At 38.5% G+C, this 20,342-nt stretch overlaps 2 protein-coding genes across 5 annotated transcripts; one reads left to right on the forward strand and one right to left on the reverse strand.

Moving 5' to 3' along the window:
- Positions 1 to 75: 75 nt before the first annotated feature.
- Positions 76 to 12,076, reverse strand: capn3b (calpain 3b). 3 transcript variants are annotated; one of them, XM_078942637.1, is made up of 23 exons: positions 11,977 to 12,072; positions 11,534 to 11,873; positions 9,748 to 9,817; positions 8,619 to 8,737; positions 7,619 to 7,752; positions 7,249 to 7,417; positions 6,929 to 7,012; positions 6,758 to 6,849; positions 6,580 to 6,657; positions 5,454 to 5,614; positions 5,210 to 5,376; positions 5,125 to 5,136; positions 3,971 to 4,179; positions 3,823 to 3,853; positions 3,403 to 3,489; positions 2,330 to 2,407; positions 2,176 to 2,233; positions 2,038 to 2,102; positions 1,701 to 1,769; positions 1,537 to 1,615; positions 1,327 to 1,443; positions 771 to 829; positions 76 to 301 (listed from the first exon to the last, which is right to left on the reverse strand). In XM_078942637.1, the coding sequence occupies exons 2-23, from the start codon at positions 11,849 to 11,851 to the stop codon at positions 275 to 277; spliced, it is 2,283 nt and encodes a 760-aa protein (XP_078798763.1). In that variant the 5' UTR covers positions 11,852 to 11,873; positions 11,977 to 12,072; the 3' UTR covers positions 76 to 274. The 3 variants fall into 3 exon arrangements, with proteins under 3 accessions (XP_078798763.1, XP_011489869.1, XP_078798764.1); XM_011491567.4 differs by having other exon boundaries at positions 11,534 to 12,076; XM_078942638.1 differs by lacking the exon at positions 76 to 301 and adding an exon at positions 380 to 511 and having other exon boundaries at positions 11,534 to 12,076.
- On the forward strand, positions 12,003 to 20,299 carry nrbp1 (nuclear receptor binding protein 1). 2 transcript variants are annotated; one of them, XM_078942639.1, is made up of 19 exons: positions 12,003 to 12,137; positions 13,081 to 13,237; positions 13,474 to 13,723; positions 13,812 to 13,934; positions 14,360 to 14,461; positions 14,545 to 14,634; positions 14,768 to 14,808; positions 14,920 to 15,014; positions 15,097 to 15,180; positions 15,255 to 15,313; positions 15,408 to 15,506; positions 15,591 to 15,723; positions 15,812 to 15,902; positions 15,994 to 16,044; positions 16,559 to 16,694; positions 18,602 to 18,655; positions 18,730 to 18,793; positions 18,863 to 18,918; positions 18,989 to 20,299. In XM_078942639.1, exons 3-19 carry the CDS (start codon positions 13,496 to 13,498, stop codon positions 19,082 to 19,084), a joined length of 1,602 nt encoding a protein of 533 aa, XP_078798765.1. In that variant the 5' UTR covers positions 12,003 to 12,137; positions 13,081 to 13,237; positions 13,474 to 13,495; the 3' UTR covers positions 19,085 to 20,299. The 2 variants fall into 2 exon arrangements, with proteins under 2 accessions (XP_078798765.1, XP_011489867.1); XM_011491565.4 differs by lacking the exon at positions 12,003 to 12,137 and adding an exon at positions 12,708 to 12,939.
- The last annotated feature ends 43 nt before the right edge of the window (positions 20,300 to 20,342 follow it).

The raw sequence follows: 20,342 nt of genomic DNA on the forward strand, positions 1-20,342 counted from the left end.
CATGTCCAGATATATATATATATATATGATGCTGCGCAGAGTCTAGGGAGATTTATGGATGTTTAAACAACAAAGACAGATTCAAAGGTTTATCTTGATTTAAAATACTGCAATGTCTTCATATTTATAAGCAGAATTGCATCAAAGATGCAATTTAAAATTCATTGCAAAGTGAAGCGGTTAATCCAAAATTTGAACCATCCTTGGCTAAAAAGTGAAAGTTCAGTCACGTCAACAACAAAAAATGTTTTCATTTTCTCCACAAGTTGGTGATTTAAGAGTACATGGTCAGCTGAAGCCACTGGAAAAGAGACACAATGAGGATAATTAATGCATTTTATATATTATGAAATTCAGTTGCAGTTAGTTCAAATATTTTTTTATGAGTAAAAATTTGTATACAAAATAACTTCCTTAAGTTTTACTGCAAAAGGCTCAAACTCTGGAGATCATATGGTGTCGAATAGGACTGCTGCTTTTTTCTTTTTTCGGTTTTGTCTTCTGTTCATTACTGCTACCCAAAATAAAAAAAAAGTCTAACATTAAAAGCCCAGAAGAAATTTGTCGTTTGGTCTTACAGGGTTAAGTTACTTTGAAACTGCTATGTACATGATTTTTTTTTTTTTAGAGAACCTGAAGGTTTCCTAAAATAAAGTAACAAAATAAATCTTTTATTGTTGGTGCCTATTTGGAGTGTTTGCAGTTTTTTAAATTATGTTGTTTAAGACATAAGAGTATCTTGTAAGGAGCAGAAAAACAGTGGGGCTCACCTCGAGCACGTTGAGTTTGATTATTCCATCTCCATCTTTATCAAACGCATTGAACGCTCCTGCAAAGACAGAAAAAATATGAACAATATTCTGTTTGAGTTTTTTAACCAAAAGCTTTTCCTTTTCATCTCAGTGAGACAGGTGTCAACAATAGGAAATGCATACATAGCGTTTTTAGTTTATGAAATAAACCTGCACTCCTAAAAGTCTTAAATCTAGGTAAACACATTCAGAAACAACTCCTGGATTCTTTGTAAAAACACCACCAACCTCCCACTGCCGTGCTTTGCAGTTATGTAGCACTGACTGGTCATTTTTGTCTGAACATCTTTCTCTTCCTTATATTTTTTTTATTAATTTAGATACCCATCCATCCATTTTCTTAACCCGCTTAATAATCTTTCGGGTCAAAGGGTTGCTGGAGCCTGTCCCAGTGAAGGTGAGGTACACCCTCGACAGGTCACCATTCTGTCGCTGGGCATTTTTGACATTAAGACTAAAACACATTTATTTGATGACCTAAAGCTTTACATGCTCTTCAGTTGTGTAAACTTACTGAACATGCCCTCCAGTCTTACGAAACAGCAGATGTAACTGTCAAAGTCGATGTTGAGGTGCTTGTCTGCATAGCGCATGGCGATGATGTCATATAACTGTTTGTTGAGATTAAACCCTGTAGAGACACAGATATAATATGCAACATAAATGAGAAGAGGGTGCTTTTACGAGATTAAATGTTCAATAATGTTCCTGCCTTGTTGCCCACCTGCGTCATTTACAGCATTCCTCATCTCAAAACTGCTGATGGAGCACTTTCCATCTTTATCGTAGCGCTTAAAGATGAGCTGCAAATGTCAAGTGACAAACGGTTTTACAAAAAACATACAGCATATTAAAAAGCTTTCAAGGAAAAGACCTAAATCTTCCTACCTGCCACTCCTTGATCTTTTTCCACAAATGTTTGAACTCCTGCAGGTTCAACTTTCCAGACCCATCAGTCTGAGGACCATGAGTTACAGAGACGGCAACTAATATTACTCCGAGTACAATTAAAAAAAACATTTCAGAACCACACAAAACTTTGAAAAGGACCAAACTAACTGTATTTTGTAAGATTATTTAAATATTTTAGTTTGAAAATAAGTCGTTACAACTCCTTGACTCCACGAAAAAGCATAAAACCATGAAAAGGAACAAGAAATTGTTAGGTGTCCATCTTTGGCTCCTCATCTGGAGCTGCACCTCCTCAGTCGTTCTCAAAGGATACATCCATCAAAGCAATCATACTGCGGCATGTCTCAAGACTAAAGCCGTCTGACTTTATTTCGCTATCTGTGAACAGGAACAGAATTATGTTTTTGCAGAGAGCTGCAACATTAGTCTTCATATTTTTTGTCATGCTCACGCTTGGAGAGTACGTTCTTCATGATCGCCATCAGCTCGCTGGCGCAGATCTCCATGTCCTGTGGGGATGGGAGCCGTGATTATCCCACCACCAACATCTATGTCTGTTGGTGGTGGGGTGGGGGTGGGGGGGGGGTCAACTCTGATCAACCTACCTCACCAGCAATCTTTTGGTAAATGACTCTGAACTGCTTTTCCTCCTCAGTCTCTTCCACGGCTTGTAGCGGTTTACGCTAGTGAAAACAAAGAAACTGTATGTTGAGAAATTCTTAGAAATCAATTAAACAAAAACAACGGCTTCATTCCAACCCCTAAAAGAACGTTGAGATTCTGATTTAAAAAGCCCACACTTTGATAGTTCCACCGCCGTGCAATACAGTTTGGTGTGCTTGATGGTGTACCCAGACATCTAGAAGTCACAATTTTGCAAATTGAATAGGGATGCAGTGATTCACTTTACCCATAATCCTGGTCAAGGTTTTGTTTCATATATATATAATAATATAAGATATATAATTTGTGTGTTGCAAAACAACAAAAAATTTTGAAAAATCATTTTTTTTATTTTTCAAATAACCAAATAACAATGACAAAAAAACTATTCAGCTGACCCATACTAAGACTAGTATAATGGAATAAAACAATAAATACGGAATCCTTCTCAAATTTAGCACTAAACATGTGTTTGACACTTTCAATGTAAACATACCGTACTGGTATGCTGTGGGGATTCGGTTGAATGGTGTAGCATATAGTTCGGTTATCAATAAAGCATTGTGGCATCCCAGTGGCGACCCCCGAAGGAAGGACAGTGTCCTCTACAGCATTGTAAAATTATATTTTATGACATTAGGTTTGCATTAGAAAGGCTAATAATATGCAAAATTATCTGTATATCTATGTACGCTTAATTAAATATTCATACACTGAAGTTACTTTTACTTAAGTTATTGCTGCCAAAATGTTTTTTTCCTTGTGTTACCAGACGGGGTCAGCACTGAGGCACAGAGGCTGGGCAGGGCAACAGGTGGGCCTGAGCCGCTGGAGTTCAGTTAAAGGCTCTTGACATCATTCCCAGGAGCGTTACTTGATCCGTTTAGGAGAAATGATGTCGAAGCAGAGGTGTCAGTTGGCGGCGTGCGAGTTCTCGGCTCTAAGAGTGTGTGGAGCGTCAGCTGACACCCCGCTTTGACCCCCCACCCCCACCCCCCACCCCCTGGGATCTCACCTTTGGTTTCTTTTTCTTTTCTCCCCGAATGCCCTCGTGCTCAATTTCTTTATTGGTGCGTGCTCTGTCGGACACAAACACGATTGGCTGGTGTGTGGGATGACAAAGCAGAAGACACAAAATTAATACAATTACCATTTATAGTAATAATTTTGTAAAAGGTTATTGACATTAAAGGTTATGCTTACCTTTCCTTTCTTATTAGGTTAATGGCCACAGAAGGAAGTTTAAAGGGAAATAAATTATTGCGTATTATTAAGTTAAAGCATACATTTAATTAAATAAAGATATTTAGTTTTCTGAAATGGTTATTCAATAAATCACTAAATGTGAATGCAATAAACTGCATTAATTAAATAACATCTTAAGGTAATATGCAAAATGTTTTACTATCAACTTGTCTTATTTTGGGTACGGTACCTCAATTTTGTCAATGCTGGTCTCTGCCTCCCTGTGAAGCAACAAAGCACAAGCTTAATTATTCTACTACTCATTACTCCTTTGTTTTACAATTATTTTGAGTAGATTTCGCTTTGAAGATGACATTATTTTGATCACAAATCCTCACTCTGATGTGCTTTTGTTCTCAGAGAAAACCCGCAGGAGGAACTCTCCTTCTTCATGAGCTTTAAAGGTTGTAGGCAGGATGACGTACTCCCCCGGAGGGAGACGGAAACGCTCTGTTACCTCCCGCAGGTTAATGTAGGCCTTGCACTTTGCTTTGGAGGCATTGTAGAGGAAAAAGTCCTTCTGCAGATGCTGATTCTGCCCCTGCAACTGAGGATGGAGGAGTAGAGAATCAGTCAGATTCAAAACGAAAGAAATAGTTTAAAAATGTGGCCATTTTCATCATTACTTTTAATTATGACACCAGATTTATAATTTTTTTAATTAAACATTAGGAAGTACCTAATCAAGTACTTTAAAGACACACTCATCTTTTGATCTATTTTGAAAGCTTTGCCAGCAATCTTTTCTAATAATGATTATGCTGTTTTTAAGCCAAATTTGAAGAAAAAAAAATATTATTTTAGGACAAGGTTTCTGCAGAGTGGCAGTAGTTTATTAGAAGTTCATCTTGGAATTGTGGGCTGCACTGTTTCCACAGAGAGTAAGCCTGCCCTGACTTCCCATCATCCTTGTGTTTACACGCTTTCCCACTAGTTTACAGCCACTCACACCCCCAAGGTAGCATGACAGGTGCTACAAAATTGGTTAATAATATTCTAAGTATTCAGTCGCACAGTCTGAGATGAGCTGTCTGCAAGTGGTCGCATCTGGACGGAGCAGAGCAGTGAATTGGAGCACCTACAACAACGTTTTTTTTCTGCTCCTGATTCACTACAATTTGAATAAAGAAACACTAAAAAATTGCAATTTCAATTTGAATTTTCCATATATATGTTCCCTATCATGAAAAAAATGCCACAAGAACATGTTCAAAACACCAAAATCACAATTTTCATTTAAGTGGGTCTTTAAAATGTCTGTTTAGAATGCAGAATTTTGTAGCTGGCAACCCCTATCGGTTCCTTTTTTATAGAAACAAACAAACTGTAAGTCACTATTTAGATTGTAAGTACTGCAGAGGTTTATAAAAACGTTGATCAGCAACCAAATACTGTTTGCATACTGTTACAGTCAACCGAAACCAGAGGGGAGACAAGCCAAGGCAAAGTGATGAGATCATTAGAAACCCATCCTCCTTCAAGATGCTCCTACCTCTTTTGGCACCTGCAGAGAAAACAAGGGAGTAAGATGTCAAACTGACAGCGGGTAAAATATGGATGTGAATGTAAATCATTACCTCATAAATGGAAAATCCAATGGTGAGGAATTTGGCTCCAGCATGGCGCTGCATCCTCCGACCTTTCTGCATCAGAGCCACCACAACTGTGCAGAGTACCTGCTCTTCCTCGGGGTCGTCCTCTTCGTACAGCCGCAGCCGGTATTGAGGGTTGGTCCAAAATGTGTCTAGAGAACGCTCTTGTTTCAAACAGTCTGCTGGACTTGATTCATTTCAACAACCAGAAAGGAAAACAAACACCTGCCTGGAAAATTTCTGCAGCCACCAGCAGAGCTGCCCCTCACCCAGCGACCCTCGTTGATTGACACCGTCCAGCTTTGTCTCTCGTCCCCCGTGAGAGCATCAGGGGTTAAGTTGCACATCTCAAGTTTAGTGAAATTTTTCTTGAAATCGTCAAAAGACATCCTGGAAATAAAAATGATTTAGGATAAACACTGCAGCATAAAAAGTGGCCTTCTTTTCTCAAATGCACTTAATTTCTCACCATGCATGTATAGAAATTGGGTTATAGAGTCCTGCACACTGTCCAAACTCTCAAAAAGGCTGATTATTTCTTCAAAAATTCTGCACCAAAAAAAACTCAAAACTTAAATAAAACAATATTGATTAGAATATACTATAAGGGATTGACACATAGACAGAATAGCTATATGGTGCATGGAAAGTGGCTTATTTATAGTATTTTATCTATAGTGGGACAAGCAATCTAAAGTGGGTGGAGATGGAGCTAAAAGAAAGGTTGTCTGTTTATGAGCTACAGAAAGACTTCTTGTGAGGCACTATTTACAGTATCCAGAGAGACCTCTAAATGGGTTGCATTATACTAGATAATCATTTACAGAATGCATTTAATGCAACGTAACAAACATACACATTTGAAAAGCTTTCATTTTGTTCTTCCTCTAGTTTCTTTTTGTCAGGGGTCACTTCTATTAACTTTTGCAATTGCCACAAAATTTCACACACACACACACACCTAAAGGTTTAATTCACATCCACCACGAGAGTTTCGTTGACCTCTGACCTTAGGAACACCTTCAATATCAGCCACAAATTCAAACCTCTCCAACTCCTCCCAGGGCCTTGCTTCTATGGCCACCTTACTTCTTGAGCATCACTGAGAAGCTAATTGAGGAAAAAATGTTCGAACTCCAAGTTGTAGATTTTGAACAGTGTTAGCGTGGTGGGTTTGCAAAAGTGGTGTTCGCCGTTGTTGCTCGTAGATTTTTTACGTTCAGCTAGTGGGCCTAGGCCAGTAGGGGCGGCAAGGAGAGGGACAGCTTTCATTCTTTCATTTTTTTACTTATAAAATATGACAACCAACCATATTTTTACTTTTAATGTGCTTAAAAACAACAGATTTCACTCACCAGAACTCACTCATCTCCAACGTCTGTTTTTTCAGATTATCCCTGTCTGCAGTGGAGACGGTCGACCACTCCTTTGAACTAGATTGTGGTAAAGAATAAAAAGAGAGAATCATCACACCCTTAAGAGATGTGGTTTGTTGATTGACTTGTTGATTTATTTGTCCCTCAAATGTCCTACTTCACACTCCAGGGTCCCTTCCAGAGGACCCAACCCCAGGGATTGCGCAAACGAATCAGGCGAATTTTGCCGTCCTCTGAAACCTGGTCACACTGCAAACATGTTTTAAAACGTCTATTAAATTGTAAATATTATTAAATGGCATTTAAATAGATATATTTTTTAGTTGACCTCTTCCAGGGCTATGATGGAGTAGGCGTGACCTCTGACAAGCCCTTGATTTGTCCGGCTCTCGATGTCATTGGCTGTTGTGACCTGATGCACAATGCAGAGACAACTTAACATTTTGTTTTCTATCTGAGAATGAATGTACAAGTGCATCTACTTGAAAGAAATGAAAACAGAGCTGAATTTGAACACTCCATGCCTTTGTTATGTGATGCAAAGAACCACGTTTACTAATTGAGACTTTCATTGTTGTGCCTCTGCTGCCACATTTCATCATTCGATGCATTATTTGACTTTCCTGGACATTTTTCTTGTCCGCTTACATCAATGGAGCAGCCCATCAGTGAGCCCCTCTCCAGTGCTTTCTTCATGATGATGAACAGGCCTTTGGGCGCCTCGGACAACTCAAAGAGCTCGGTGACTCCTCCTGTGAAATCCTCCATGGCGTCCAACGTGTTCCCCCCTTTCAGTGCTTCATAAGACCCATGCAGCCTGGGAGAAAGTTTGGTTAACGTCATAACTGCAACTGCAAGGCAAAGCTTCTCCTGTCGGCTGCCAGTTTATGAAACACGAGTAGTTGCAAAAATATGCAAATCATTTGGGCACCTGGCTAAAATTAGAGAGAGCTTGTTAAAATATTTGGAAATACAAAAAACTGTAACATGAGAAGCATGACTTCAGAAAGCTCCTCACTTGGCATAAGCTTTCTCCAAAAGGGCACTCCAGAACTCATTCTCTCTGAATGACTTGGTGAAAACTAGCAGGTTGTTGCAGGTGGGGATCCGGTCGTCCACAACTATATCAATCCATTCACCATAACGCCAGAACTAGAAAGCAGACACACAATAATAATAAACCAGAGGAGAAAAACTTAACGGCCTTTTGATGACTTGCAGAAAACTCAGTAAAGGTTAGATATACTTATTAATAAGAACTGATTGTGCAGTGATGCTAAAAATGCTACTGTCTCTCACTATTATTATTAATATGCAATTTATTTTTTGTTATTCCTAAAAGAATGCAAGTAAGGGTTTTGTATAATGTCGAACAACATTTCTTTGAGTTTGTCAAATTATTGTGAAATAATGGGTATTTATTGTAATGAAATATGACAAGATATGCTTAATCCCTTGATGCCTATTGATACAAATATGCCTCAAACCAATTTCTCTTCAAAATGACATTAATTTAATATCTACATGAAAGCAAAAACCACAAGGGAAGTTTTGTTTTCACTGCTGTAAATAAATTCAGGCGTCAATGGGTTAAAATGTTTTAAGTGTGGTAAATTTCACATTGATTATTAGTGTTTAAGTATAAAAAAAAACTAAATTATTTATCTCAAAATGCTGTTTTTTGTTTCATACTTTCATACTACTAAAATAATTTAAGTAACTCTGACAACTACTAAAACTACTAAATCCAACAAAATGCTTTAACCTTGCAGTTACTGTTTATTTCAGCAGCTGTACGTTTTGCAACCAGATGTGAATTTATAAACCCCCATGGTTCAGCAGCTACTCTTTGTTTTTGTTTTTTCTGTTTTTTGTGCGCAAATTTCTTTTTATTTATGTATTGGAAATAATTTTAAAAGGTAACCAATTCAGAACATTTACAAAAGCTCTTTTGTTATTTTCTGTAAACCTCAACAAATTTTCTTTGTGAACGAAGAGAAAATTCAGTTTCTGAATACCTGGAAGTGAAAGATGCCAGCATAGTTTTCTGTGAAACTTTGCTCTGGTGGAATGACTCTGTACAGCAGCTTTTCACTCAGGGTGAGACAGGCGATGGCAGCAAGCAGCCAACAGTCACCTGCCAACAGAAGATGCATCAGCTGTAAGAGATGATTCATTTAAAAAAAGTTTCTTTACAAAAACACCACAGTAAAAAACTACATTTCTGCGGTATCTGAATCCATGCACCAAACTATTTGTGACTTTATGTCTGGTTTTAGGCTTTGAGCTCAATCTCTGGTGTTTCCCATAATTTTCTGATTATTTATAACTGCAAAATAGGGAAAAAAATAAAATATTTATTTTTAAATTGGATTTGCTATTCATCAAAAGGTCATCTATGTGATTTCATACTGTTGTGACTGAAATGTACCTGTTTTATTTTAGAGAATGTTCAAACTTGGCCAGAATTTATTATTTATTGGAAGATCACATCAATTTTATAACCCTTTCTGTGAAGGGGTATATTCGATTTTCATTACAGGCAACTCTAGAAAATATTGCAAACCCCAAAGGCTGTTTGTCTCAGGGGAGACAGAGCTCTGACTTCTGACACTATTACAGATAAGGTAATCCGCTTATACTTTGTTTTAATTGTGCTTTTTCTTTTTTTGCTTGTTTATGAAGGTTCTCACTCACCCAAGTGAAATTGCTTTGAAGATGAGTCATAGCATCCTGACACATCAAGAGGACTTACCATGACTCAACTTTAGGGCAACCACCAATTGTGCAAGTTTTCCCACTTTAAAAGATGAGAGAGGCCTGTAATTTTCATCATATGTGTACCTCAACAATAAGAGACAAAATGAGGGGGGAAAAAGTCAAGAAAATCCCATTGTCTGAGTTTTAAAGAAGTTATTTGTAAGTTATGGTGAAAAAGTTCAATTCAGTACTTTGCTGTGTACCTTCTGTTGTCATTTGTTCATTTTTAAAGTAAAATCACATTTATGACACTCAGAAATACAGATAATTCTGACCAGTAATGGTTCTATAATATTTTTTTTTGTTCCTGAAAAATTTATTTTCTGTTTTTAGTTTTTTAAACGCACAGACCGATGTTTCTGAAAGCAGAAACAGTAAAATTGTTACCCAGTTCTCCTTGGCAGATGTCAGTTCGGTTGGCTCCATCTATGATGAACTGAGGGTTTTCACAGATTTCCTGCAAGAGGCAAAGTGTAAGTAAGCCTTCTTTCTGACATTAATATTAAGCAGGGCATTGAATAAAAAAAAAAATTAAATAATAACAAAAAATCTGTTTTGTTGATATTTGGTTGATGATGTTTGGGCAATAGATTTCTGAATTAAAAAGTTAAAAAAAAATCTGACTTTTAAAGTAATAAACCGCTATTATTATCATTAATAATATGTTATGGAAGAGATGCACAGAGCTTATTGTGCACAAGATTCTATAGAAAATACTTTCGAGAAGTCACAAGAAGTTTCAGGTTGCAGAGAAAGACGACAAGACTGATTTCTTTTGTGTTTTTTAATGATATTATTCAGTTATTATTAGAGAGAGAGAGACAGAGAGAGAGAGAGATAGATAGAATTTATTCCAGACTTGTTTATTTATTTGTTTATTTTCTTAATGGTGAAATGCACAAATGTAACATATGGCTAAAAGGTTTTAAACAAAAATGGATTAAAGATCCCTTGATTTGCTTCGTTTTAAACCGTAACAAACAAAGAAAACATAAACCAAATTCAGCATTTCCGATTATTTTAGCCACTGCAACAGAAAAAGGGGAGTTTTAAAGGCACATTTAAAGGAAGGATTTTGAAGAAGTAGTACTTCCGTCTATATCTTCATGTGTTTTAAAGGAACTAAGGCTGTAAAACTGCAGCATAAGTTATGGGCCCGCCTGTTCTGAATTTAGAGCTGGCTTTACTGCTGACCTCTGGATGAGATGCACATGACACTAATCTGAGAAAAGTGTTTCCACCTACTGAACTAATCTGCAATCAAGCATTAATTATACCACAAAATGGGGCAGTTTATAAACACATTAGAGTGTATTTAAATCTAGTTATTGAGATTTTAGAAACTGTTTTGCGAACGTTAAACGTAGACAGTGCATGTAGTCACGTTATGGTTGTAAGCAGTGCTGTAGATTTGTTATATTTGAGTTTTTTTTAGAGGTCTGTCATTTTTGTGATTTATAAAGCTGATTATAGATTTTTACACTATTTTTTATGAGAAAAAAATGTTAGCTGGGATCGGAGTTAGGGAGGAAAACCTGTGCAAACTTTTACGTGCAAAATTCACAATTTGAGTAAAAAAAAGGTTTCAACAAATAAAATTTAAAAATGATCATGACAATTATGACACAGGTTGGTCATTTTCCAGGTTTAAGATAGTAAAAATCCAACACCATAGAACAATACACCTCCAACTTGGGGCTTTAAAGATTTTATTAAAAAAAAATGCTTAAACGCCATACAAGTTTACTGTTGTGAACATCTATAATATATTAATAGTTCATTTTTCACATTTTCTTTTGAGCTAATTATGCTTCTGTTTTTTTTTTAAGTCTGCAAATAATTTTAAAATAAAACTGTATTTTGCCAAAAACATTTCACTTTTCAAGTTAAAATCTCTGCCAACTATTAGGCTCCACTGAAGCCGTCACTGAGTCACTCTTGTGTGTTGCTGTGAGAGTCAGCTGTGCATGATCGGAGAGGGTGATAACCTAGAGATATGCACCCCATGCTCTGGCAAACACATGACACCCCACCCATCTGCCATGGAGGAAGTGTTGAAATACAGAGGCTTTTAGCTGAGGGTTTTCATAAACTTGTCAGGGACTCTTCTGGATTAAGTGCAACTTGACCTTAAGGACATTATAACAAAAAAACAAAACAAATTGGCACTCACTGTGGGACGTTTCCACTCAATCTTCATCGAAGGTTTGTGACTGTAGAAAAGACTCGAGTCATTTGCAGGGAACAGAGGATCCTCAAACAAAACCTTCTTCTTCACATATTTATCTCGCAGTTCCAAAAACGTCTTCAAACGCTTGGCATCTTTGACGGCCTCGTTTCTGCTGAGAATTGCTGAGTAGATGGAGTTTGCTCCAGTGAGGCTGTAATCAGTTACGCCATCAACATCGAGGGTGGCCTCAGTTTCATGAAGCACCTTCACCTTTGTTTCTTCTACTAGAGGAACCTTCTCCATGTTTTTCTTGTCCCCCATCACCTCAGCCTGTAGGGTCACTCTTTGAAGGAAGAGGAAAGTGTTTTTGTTCTCTTTGCAAAAGCACCAAATGAAGTTGCAAAACAGCCCTATGAACTTCCTGAATCCTCTTGATTTTTAAATACCTTTTAGTTCCTTTACTGGTTAGCTAAACTGTCACTACTTATGGACAGTCAGCAGGCTGTCCCATCATCGATGTCCCTGGAGCAGGCTGTACCTAAATATAGGTCTTCAGAAAAGGGGAGGAGGATCATAAGCAAACGTTTCCAGCCTGCAGTATTTGGAGGTCAGGTGTCCAAGATCTGTGAATGAATTTTCTCATTAATTTCTTTAAACACCCTTTATTTGACCATTGTTAGGGGTTTGAAATTAAATTGCTAAACAATTGACTGAATTGATGCATGCTTGCTGAGCAGATTTTAATAACAAAGAGTCACTTTTGTGTTTTCACCATGTTTGATTGCTTTATTTGAAGTTTATTGGTGTTTTTCTATGCCATGAATGTAAATCTAGGCTAATATTTGGCTAAATTCTGCCGGTTTATTTCAAAATTTCACACTTTAAATAGAAAAATAGGGTTTGGTTCAATAAGGGTTGCCAGGTTTTTAAGTGCCTTTAGTTTATACATTATGTATTTTACATATTTTTCTGATCCCACAAATTAAATGTAGCTTAAATTTAGCTGGAATGTTTTCCTAGAAAGAGTCGGATATTTTTATATGAATAAAAAAAATAAGTAGTTCTGAAAAGTTTTTATCGAACTTTTTTGCTTTGGAAGTATCCTGGATAAAAGACAGTACTGGATTCACTAGTAAAATGTTGAACAACTAAAATAGGGGATGACCGAGCGCTACCTGGCAACCAGCCTGGCCTGTGACGTGCAGATCAGGAGCAGCATTCATCTGGAAGTTGTCGCCATCAGCGGTGGCTAAATATTGAGCGAGCTCTTTAAGACAGTCAGCTGTTGTGTTTGACGACATTCAGTTCACATATTTTTGTTTTTTGATGTCGACTTTCTTTTGTAATATTAATAATCAGTAAACGCGTTTTGTGTTGTTTTATCACAGTGGCAGCAGAAGCACACATCTGTGAGTCTTGAGAAGTAGCAGCGATACAGCTAGCTAGTTAGCTAGCTAGCAGCATCGTGGGATACTTCGATTTAATAGACTAAAAGCAGATTTTCAGTTTTGTTTTACGGTTTTTCGGATGGTTTTTGTTGTTGTCAACAGATAAATTAAGTGTTACCGAAGTAGCGACACGCAGTTCCGCTGAGAACCCGGTCAGATTTAAGGCTAACGGAGCTTAGCAGCCTTCTGGGGGTTGGTCTGTCAAGGTGGAAATCTGATAAACTGGAGCTGGCATCGACACATTCCCCAACTTTAGCAGGTTTGTACGGATATCTGCTTGTATTTGTGATAAATGTATTTCTCTGCACTTTGTGTATTGGGTTATTCTCCCTGCTAACCTTTAGAATAGCTACGGCTTCGAACTAGTGACATGACATGTGAATTGAAACTAGCTCCACGGCGCTATCGCTTTTTGTTATTGTTGTTTTTGTATTCCGGACGGATTTATCGGGTGATATTTCACTGGAAATTGAGCATCTCTGTGTCGCGGAACAGGCTGCAGAGCCCGACAGCGAATATGTCCGAGGGAGAGAGCAAACACGGCCCGGACAGCGGCCAGGAAGTGAAGCCGGAGTCCGCGGCCGCTGCGCCTGCAGGCCAAGGCGTGTCATCCGTGTCCCCCCCGGTGTCCATGGTGACCCAGCCTCCGGCTGCCAACACGGAGGATGAAGAAGAGGAGAGTGAGGATGAGTCGGAGATTTTGGAGGAAAGCCCTTGTGGACGCTGGCAGAAACGCAGAGAAGAAGTAGGAGAAGGAAACACAATATATTATTGTAAAAAGTTGTATATTTATTTACTATAAACGCATCACTTTCTTGTTTTTCCCCATAAAGGTGAATCAGCGCAACGTCCCCGGTATTGATAATGCATATTTGGGCATGGACACGGAAGAAGGAGTGGAGGTGGTGTGGAATGAGGTCATGTTCTCAGAGAGGAAGAACTTTAAGCTGCAGGAGGTGGGTGGAAAGCTCGGCCATTGAAGCCAACACTTATTCCAGCTTTATTACACCTCCTTAGAATGAGCTGGAGATAACATTAGCACAAAATCTATGCTTGCAATGGTCAGAGTTCATGTTATGATTTGTATATGTGGTGAGGTAATGGAAAAAATGTGCTCATTGTTTGCACTCTTTGGGCCAGTGGCCTCTCTGTTAAATGTATGGTTAAGTGTTAATGAATCAGATGTGTGTTTATACAAAACAAACATATTTCAATCATGTTGACATCTTGCACTCAATTATTCTTTGATACGTTTTAGGTGTTTTGAATAAAAACATTGGAACGAGGGTAGTGTTTTGGGGTTAAATTAGTTCACAATATTGTTGAGAAGTCATTCACTTTTTAAAGTATCTTAAAAGCTTTTTTGTGTTGTTTTTTTCAGGAAAAAGTCAAAGCTGTTTTCGACAATTTGATCCAACTGGAACATTTGAACATCGTGAAGTTCCACAAATACTGGGCAGATGTCAAGGAAAACAGAGCCAGGGTAGGAAGTTAAAACACAAAATAAATGATCTCCTTCTTACATGAATTGTATTGTTTTATCCCCATTTCATTTTTGTTTTCTAGGTCATTTTCATCACTGAGTACATGTCCTCAGGAAGCCTCAAACAGTTTCTGAAGAAGACAAAGAAAAATCACAAAACCATGAATGAAAAGGTGTGAAATTCTGCAGAAATATGGTCTGGAAACTGATTTGGAAATGACAAAATCAGAAATACTGATCAGAAATCCCATTTTGCCTTTAAAATAAAAAATCATTTTCTTTATGACTTTTTTCTCCATTTAACAGGCCTGGAAGCGTTGGTGCACGCAGATTCTCTCTGCTCTCAGGTGAGTCACTGTTAAATGATGAAGCAGTTTCCAGCCTGTGGAAATAAAAACCTCTTAAATTGGATTTTAGGAGATTATTTGTCACCCAAGTTTTTTGCCACATCTTCTTAGCTACCTGCACTCCTGTGATCCTCCTATCATCCACGGCAACCTGACCTGTGACACCATCTTCATCCAGCACAATGGCCTCATCAAGATTGGCTCTGGTGGGTTTTAGCCATCTTCTCTGCAGCGAATTCCTTAAGTAATCACTTGGGCGAGGATGTTATTAAAGTGTTCTTCTCTCAGTTGCTCCGGACACCATCAACAACCACGTGAAAACCTGTCGGGAAGAGCAGAAGAGCCTTCACTTCTTTGCTCCAGAATATGGAGGTGAAAGGAAATGTCATTTATTCCTAGGTGAAACAGTGTTTCTATGATGCTGATGTGTGTTTATTTGTTTGCAGCTGTTGCCAACGTTACCACAGCGGTGGATATTTATTCCTTTGGAATGTGCGCCTTAGAGGTGAACATTTTTAAGTTGCAGAGAGTAAAGTTTTGTTCTGCGTACACTTTTATGGGACGTTCTCGGCCTCATTCTTCGTTCCTCCCCTCCTCAGATGGCTGTGTTGGAAATCCAGAGTAACGGAGATTCCTCCTACGTGTCCCAAGAAGCCATAAACAGTGCCATTCAGTCGCTAGAGGACCCATTGCAGCGGGTCAGTGAGGAAAAATCCAGGTTGCATCAAGAAAAACTGTGCAAAAAGTGGGCTTATTTTTCCTAGTTTTTACTGCACATTCAGGAATTCATCCAGAAGTGTCTGGAAGTCGATCCCAGCAAACGACCCACAGCCAAGGAGCTGCTGTTCCACCAGGCCTTGTTCGAGGTACCATTACTGAAGCTACTGGCTGCACACTGCATCGTCAGCCACCAGCGTGAGTCCACTGTTTAAACATCTCAATATTTTGTGTCTAGGACTCTCCTTAAGCAGGAAATGTTCAATTTTTGTCCCTAAATGTGCAGACATGATTCCAGAAAACGCGTTAGAGGAGATGACGAAGAACATGGACCCAAACCTGGTTATTGTTGAAGCTAAGAATGGCGTCCAGATGAAGTAAGATGATGTTTTAATTGCAAAAACAGCTGGATATCTCTTCTCTAAAAAGTCTTGGATCAACACAGTATTTCTCATTATGACTTCTCAGGCTCTCCCAGTTTCCTGCCCTCGAGCTGGACAAATTTTTAGAAGACGTGAGGTAAAAAAAACAACAACATTTTAGCTCATAGAAACATGAATAAATCTAAAATGTAAAGTTTCTGACTTGAATGTTTGTTATGCACCTCGGTGAGCTTCCTATTGCTTACAAAATACAGAGTTTATCAATTTAGATTCACAAATTTATGATTTCACATGATGTAAACGTCAGGATTTAATCAAAGATCAATTCATGTTTGTTAATAACTTTTAAAGTCAAGTTTTAATGAATATGACCATCTGTTTTATATAAGATAGCAACATTGGTAAAAGTTTTACTAATAAAATTATAAACTCTAAGTGATCATAAAGAGCTGTTTTTCTTACAAAATGATCAAGAAATAGTTTTAAGGGAAATCTAGGTATTGTTTTGATGAATTGTCATTTTTGCCATAGAAGATTATTTTAGTCCTTTATATTTTCAAACCAAACCCAATAAAGTTATCTTCTGTTTTTTATTGAAGGCGTTTGTGTTGCAAGTCTTGAGTTTTTCTGTGTTCTCTCTGGTTCATCAGGAATGGCATTTATCCTCTGACCGCGTTCGGGATTCCGTGTCCACAGCAGCCTCAGCAGGAGGCCGTCAAGTCACCCATAGTCCCCCCCTCAGTAAAGTCCCCGACCCCTGAACCTGCAGAGGTGGAGACGAGGAAGGTGAGAAACGGACGTTTTTCAGATATGCTGTTGTGCCGAAAAAGACAGCTTTTTTATTTTTATGTTGACACATTTCAGAAAGTATGTAATCACTTTCAGTCATTAGATTTCACAATATCTGTGATTCCGATTTTTTTTTATTTATTTTTTTAATCCCTATAAATAAGATATCAGAAGATATTTAGCAACATGAGATGCCCACAATTGCTGAAAAGGTCAAGTGATTGGCTAGAATCGTATGGCAAAACTGAAATACAAGTGATTTACATGACAGAAATAAGCATTTTAATACAGTACAGGTAAGAACTTGGCACAGAGTTTTGGCACCCATACCTTTGCATGACCCTGCATGACCTTACCATGACAATTTAAATACCCCCCCGGACATCTTTTGATCTATTTTAAAGCGTTCCCAGTGATCTTTTAATTCAGATCAAGTCGTCTTTATCCAAAATTTTTAAAAACTGTCGTTTTGGCGCAGAGCAACCCCGCTCCCGTTCCCCTCTCCGTTGCAAAGGGAGTTAAACCAGGAGCTTGTGCTCCTTCCAGCATATTTTCTAGGGGTGTAAGAAAAAAATCGATTAGTTCATTTGGCAATACTTGTATCGATTCAAAATGCTGCCAGAACGATATTTATTTAATTGTTTGTGAGCGTCCTTCAGTGTCTGACTTTTGTTGTCCACTTCAACCTCTGACCGCTAGTTGGAAGCAGAGAACACAGAGCCTCTTAGAGCAGCTCTACTCCACACAAGACAACAGGAAGACTGTAGCCAGAGGCAGCTTGTTCTGTTGTTATGAGACATTAAATACATGGTTTTTCTTGGGATGGATACCAAACAGACACTTTGTGCCATGTTGCTGCCAGCAACATATAAAAACGAGGATTGTGGTCATTTTTAGCGGCCCAGATAAATACGAGTGAAGCATGGCAGCGTTTAATAGGCTAATGCGCTTAGCATCGGCTAAAATGCTATCGGCAAAGCGGGCCAAGGTTCTGTAGAATCTCCCAGCAATGGATTCTAGTTTAGTGACCTGATGGATCAGAGGGATGTGTACAAAGGTGCAGCAGAGCAGACTGATATGTAAACAACCCTAACCCTAACCTTCTTTGTCAAATTAAAGCAACTTTCCTTCATTCTGTCATGCTGCCTCATCATCAAACTTTATTGTATCTGGAAAGAGTCAGTGTCCCACCCCTTATTTTTGAAGCACCATTCAGGCTCCTGAACCGTTTAAAAGCACTGGAGAATCTACATTAATGCTGAAAATAAACAGCATTTTTTCCCCAATATAAAATTATTGGTTAAGGCACATTCATTCTTTGTTTTTTTCTTATACTGAAAAATATTTTATTGTGGAAATCATACAATGTTGACTGTTCCCTTTCTATATTTTAACTTATCAAAATAAAAGCACTATGAATTTGCTTTGGTAAATGCAACTTATCTATGGGATACAGTTGCAGTGCTTAACATTGTGATCATTAAAATAAACTGAATTTGACCATTTCATTACAGTGAAAGACATTAAAATTCAGGTAGAGTTTTTTCAAAGTCATATTTAAAGAAAAAAAAGAAGAGAAAATATGTTTTTGTAAAATATCGGGATGCGTATCGTATCGCGAGGCGTATATCGGGATACGTATCGTATCACCAGACTCTTGCCAATACACACCCCTAATATTTTCTACACCACAAATTAATTCTTTTTCAAATTTCATTTTTTTGTTTACTTCTCGTCCGTCATGATTTGAAAAAAGAAACACTCAGAATTTTGAGCTAACTTTTCTTAATATATATCCTCTGTCATCAAAAAAATGTCACAAGAACATGTAAAACACGGCAAAAACACCATTCATTGAAGTTGGTATTTAAGAAAATTTAAAAGTTCCTCTTTTGTCTCCTCAGGTCCTTCAGATGCAGTGTAATATTGAGCCCGTTGATGAGGGCACAAAGCATCATGTGAGTCGGTTTTGAAACATATTTCTTTTGTTTTATGCTTTTTTTGTAAATCTTTTTTCTTTTCTTTTTTACAGCTCACCTTGTTGTTAAAACTTGAGGATAAACTGAACAGGCACTTGAGCTGTGACTTGTTACCAAGTACGTATTTGTCCTGCTGAGATATATATGTTGCATGATCCTATTTTTTAAAGGCTGTGCTTTGTGTAGATGAGAATGTGCAGGAGCTGGCGGTGGAGCTCTTTCAGCTGGGATTCATCAGTGAGGTAGGTGGAGTTTGTCCCGCCTCTTGAAGCGGTTTCCGAAAACGCCGTCTCACGCGTCCGTCTGTTTCAGGGCGACCAGCCGCGACTCGCGTCCGTTCTCGAAGAGGCCTTCTCCAAGTTTTACAGCCGAAACGGTTCTCTGAATCCGGTGACGGTCTCGTCGTAGCCCAGGACTCAGGCCTTCCCTCAGCACCTCCTCGGGCTCCTCAACAGGACTAGCTTTTTGCTCCATGAGTTGCCGGAAGAAGCTTTGCGTGGACCGGGGGAGGAAGCCTTGATCTGACTGCAGATCCTGCCGCCTGTCCTTGTATCTTCTAGCGGGAAAAGCTGCCACTAAGTGGTTTTCGCTTTCTATATATATTTTTTTTCACTCAGTACAGCCATCTGCTTCTCTTTGGAAAGAGGAAATTCTAGTTACAACTTAACAGAAAATACGAGCGTCCTCACTGTTTGGCTTATTTCCTTACATCATATAGAAACAGTAGAAATAAGCAAAATTAAACGAGTGAGGAATATTTTCCTTTAAGTCAGTGTTATAATTGTATTTTAAAAGTTTTTACCTGAAATTGTTTGCTAGTTGTCTGTCCTGCATACCGGCATGTGTTACGGTGTTGTGAGGTGAAGTCTGGTGGGTCTGACTTTTTGTCTTGAGCAACGAGGGAGGTGTCTGCCAACCTGGCGTTTGTGTCACCTAAAGAATTCAACAATCGCACAACAAAAAACTCAAGAGGCAACACAATCTGAAACCATTTGGACCGCCGCGAGTGCGTTCCTCGCTCCCAGCGCCAAGAGGCCGGTGTTTGAATGTACGAATCATACTGAAATTAGTGGAGTAAGTAGAATGTTTCACCAATCAGAGCTTTCTCACTGATATTGTTTGGAGATGCATTTCAGCGGTTGGATCTTCTTTGGCGTCTACATGGAAAGTGATGCGTGGAATAAACTTGCTTCTGGAGTTGGCTCTGTTCTCCAATTTTCAGATCTGTTTTTTTTTTTCGGTTCTTGGCTGAAATCCTGTGCATCAGCTTTGCCTCTTAAGTTGCAGGCTCAGACCACTCGTATCCGTCAACTGTCTAGGGATCTCTGCTAGTTTGCACATATGTAACACTGCTGTTGGAAATGTCCCGTGGCCTCCGAGCTCATGCACACCAACAGGAGTGATTTAGGAAAAAAGCAGAGGACTTATCGAAAGATGGAATCTCGTCGTCAATGCTGTGACTAGTTGCTGATGGGGGTTTTGTAAATAAGGCGTGGGACTGCCTGGCATGCTCGTAACCATCCCAAACACTGTATGCTGGACACTTCTGTCTCCACACGGCTTTTACTCCCCACAAAACCCCTTTTTTCCAACTTCCTTCAATTAAAAAAAAACAAAAACCTTCATGTTGTGGATTCTTTTGTTACCAGATGAGCAAATAATTAAG

The sequence above is a fragment of the Oryzias latipes genome, chromosome 24 (genome assembly GCF_053564925.1).
Source record: "Oryzias latipes strain Hd-rR chromosome 24, Olatipes_Hd-rR_3.1".
NCBI classification, from domain to species: domain Eukaryota; kingdom Metazoa; phylum Chordata; class Actinopteri; order Beloniformes; family Adrianichthyidae; genus Oryzias; species Oryzias latipes.

Excerpts from the sequence above, each read along its gene's own strand:
- capn3b (XM_011491567.4), bottom strand. The coding sequence starts at position 11,851 with ATGGGGGACAAGAAAAACATGGAGAAGGTTCCTCTAGTAGAAGAAACA. Across the intron at positions 6,850-6,928 it reads CCATCATAGCCCTGGAAGAG|TGTGACCAGGTTTCAGAGGA; the intron begins GTCAACTAAAAA and ends ACATGTTTGCAG. Across the intron at positions 302-770 it reads TCAAACTCAACGTGCTCGAG|TGGCTTCAGCTGACCATGTA; the intron begins GTGAGCCCCACT and ends TCTCTTTTCCAG.
- nrbp1 (XM_078942639.1), top strand. The coding sequence starts at position 13,496 with ATGTCCGAGGGAGAGAGCAAACACGGCCCGGACAGCGGCCAGGAAGTG. Across the intron at positions 15,507-15,590 it reads TAGAGGACCCATTGCAGCGG|GAATTCATCCAGAAGTGTCT; the intron begins GTCAGTGAGGAA and ends CTGCACATTCAG. Across the intron at positions 18,794-18,862 it reads GAGCTGTGACTTGTTACCAA|ATGAGAATGTGCAGGAGCTG; the intron begins GTACGTATTTGT and ends TGCTTTGTGTAG.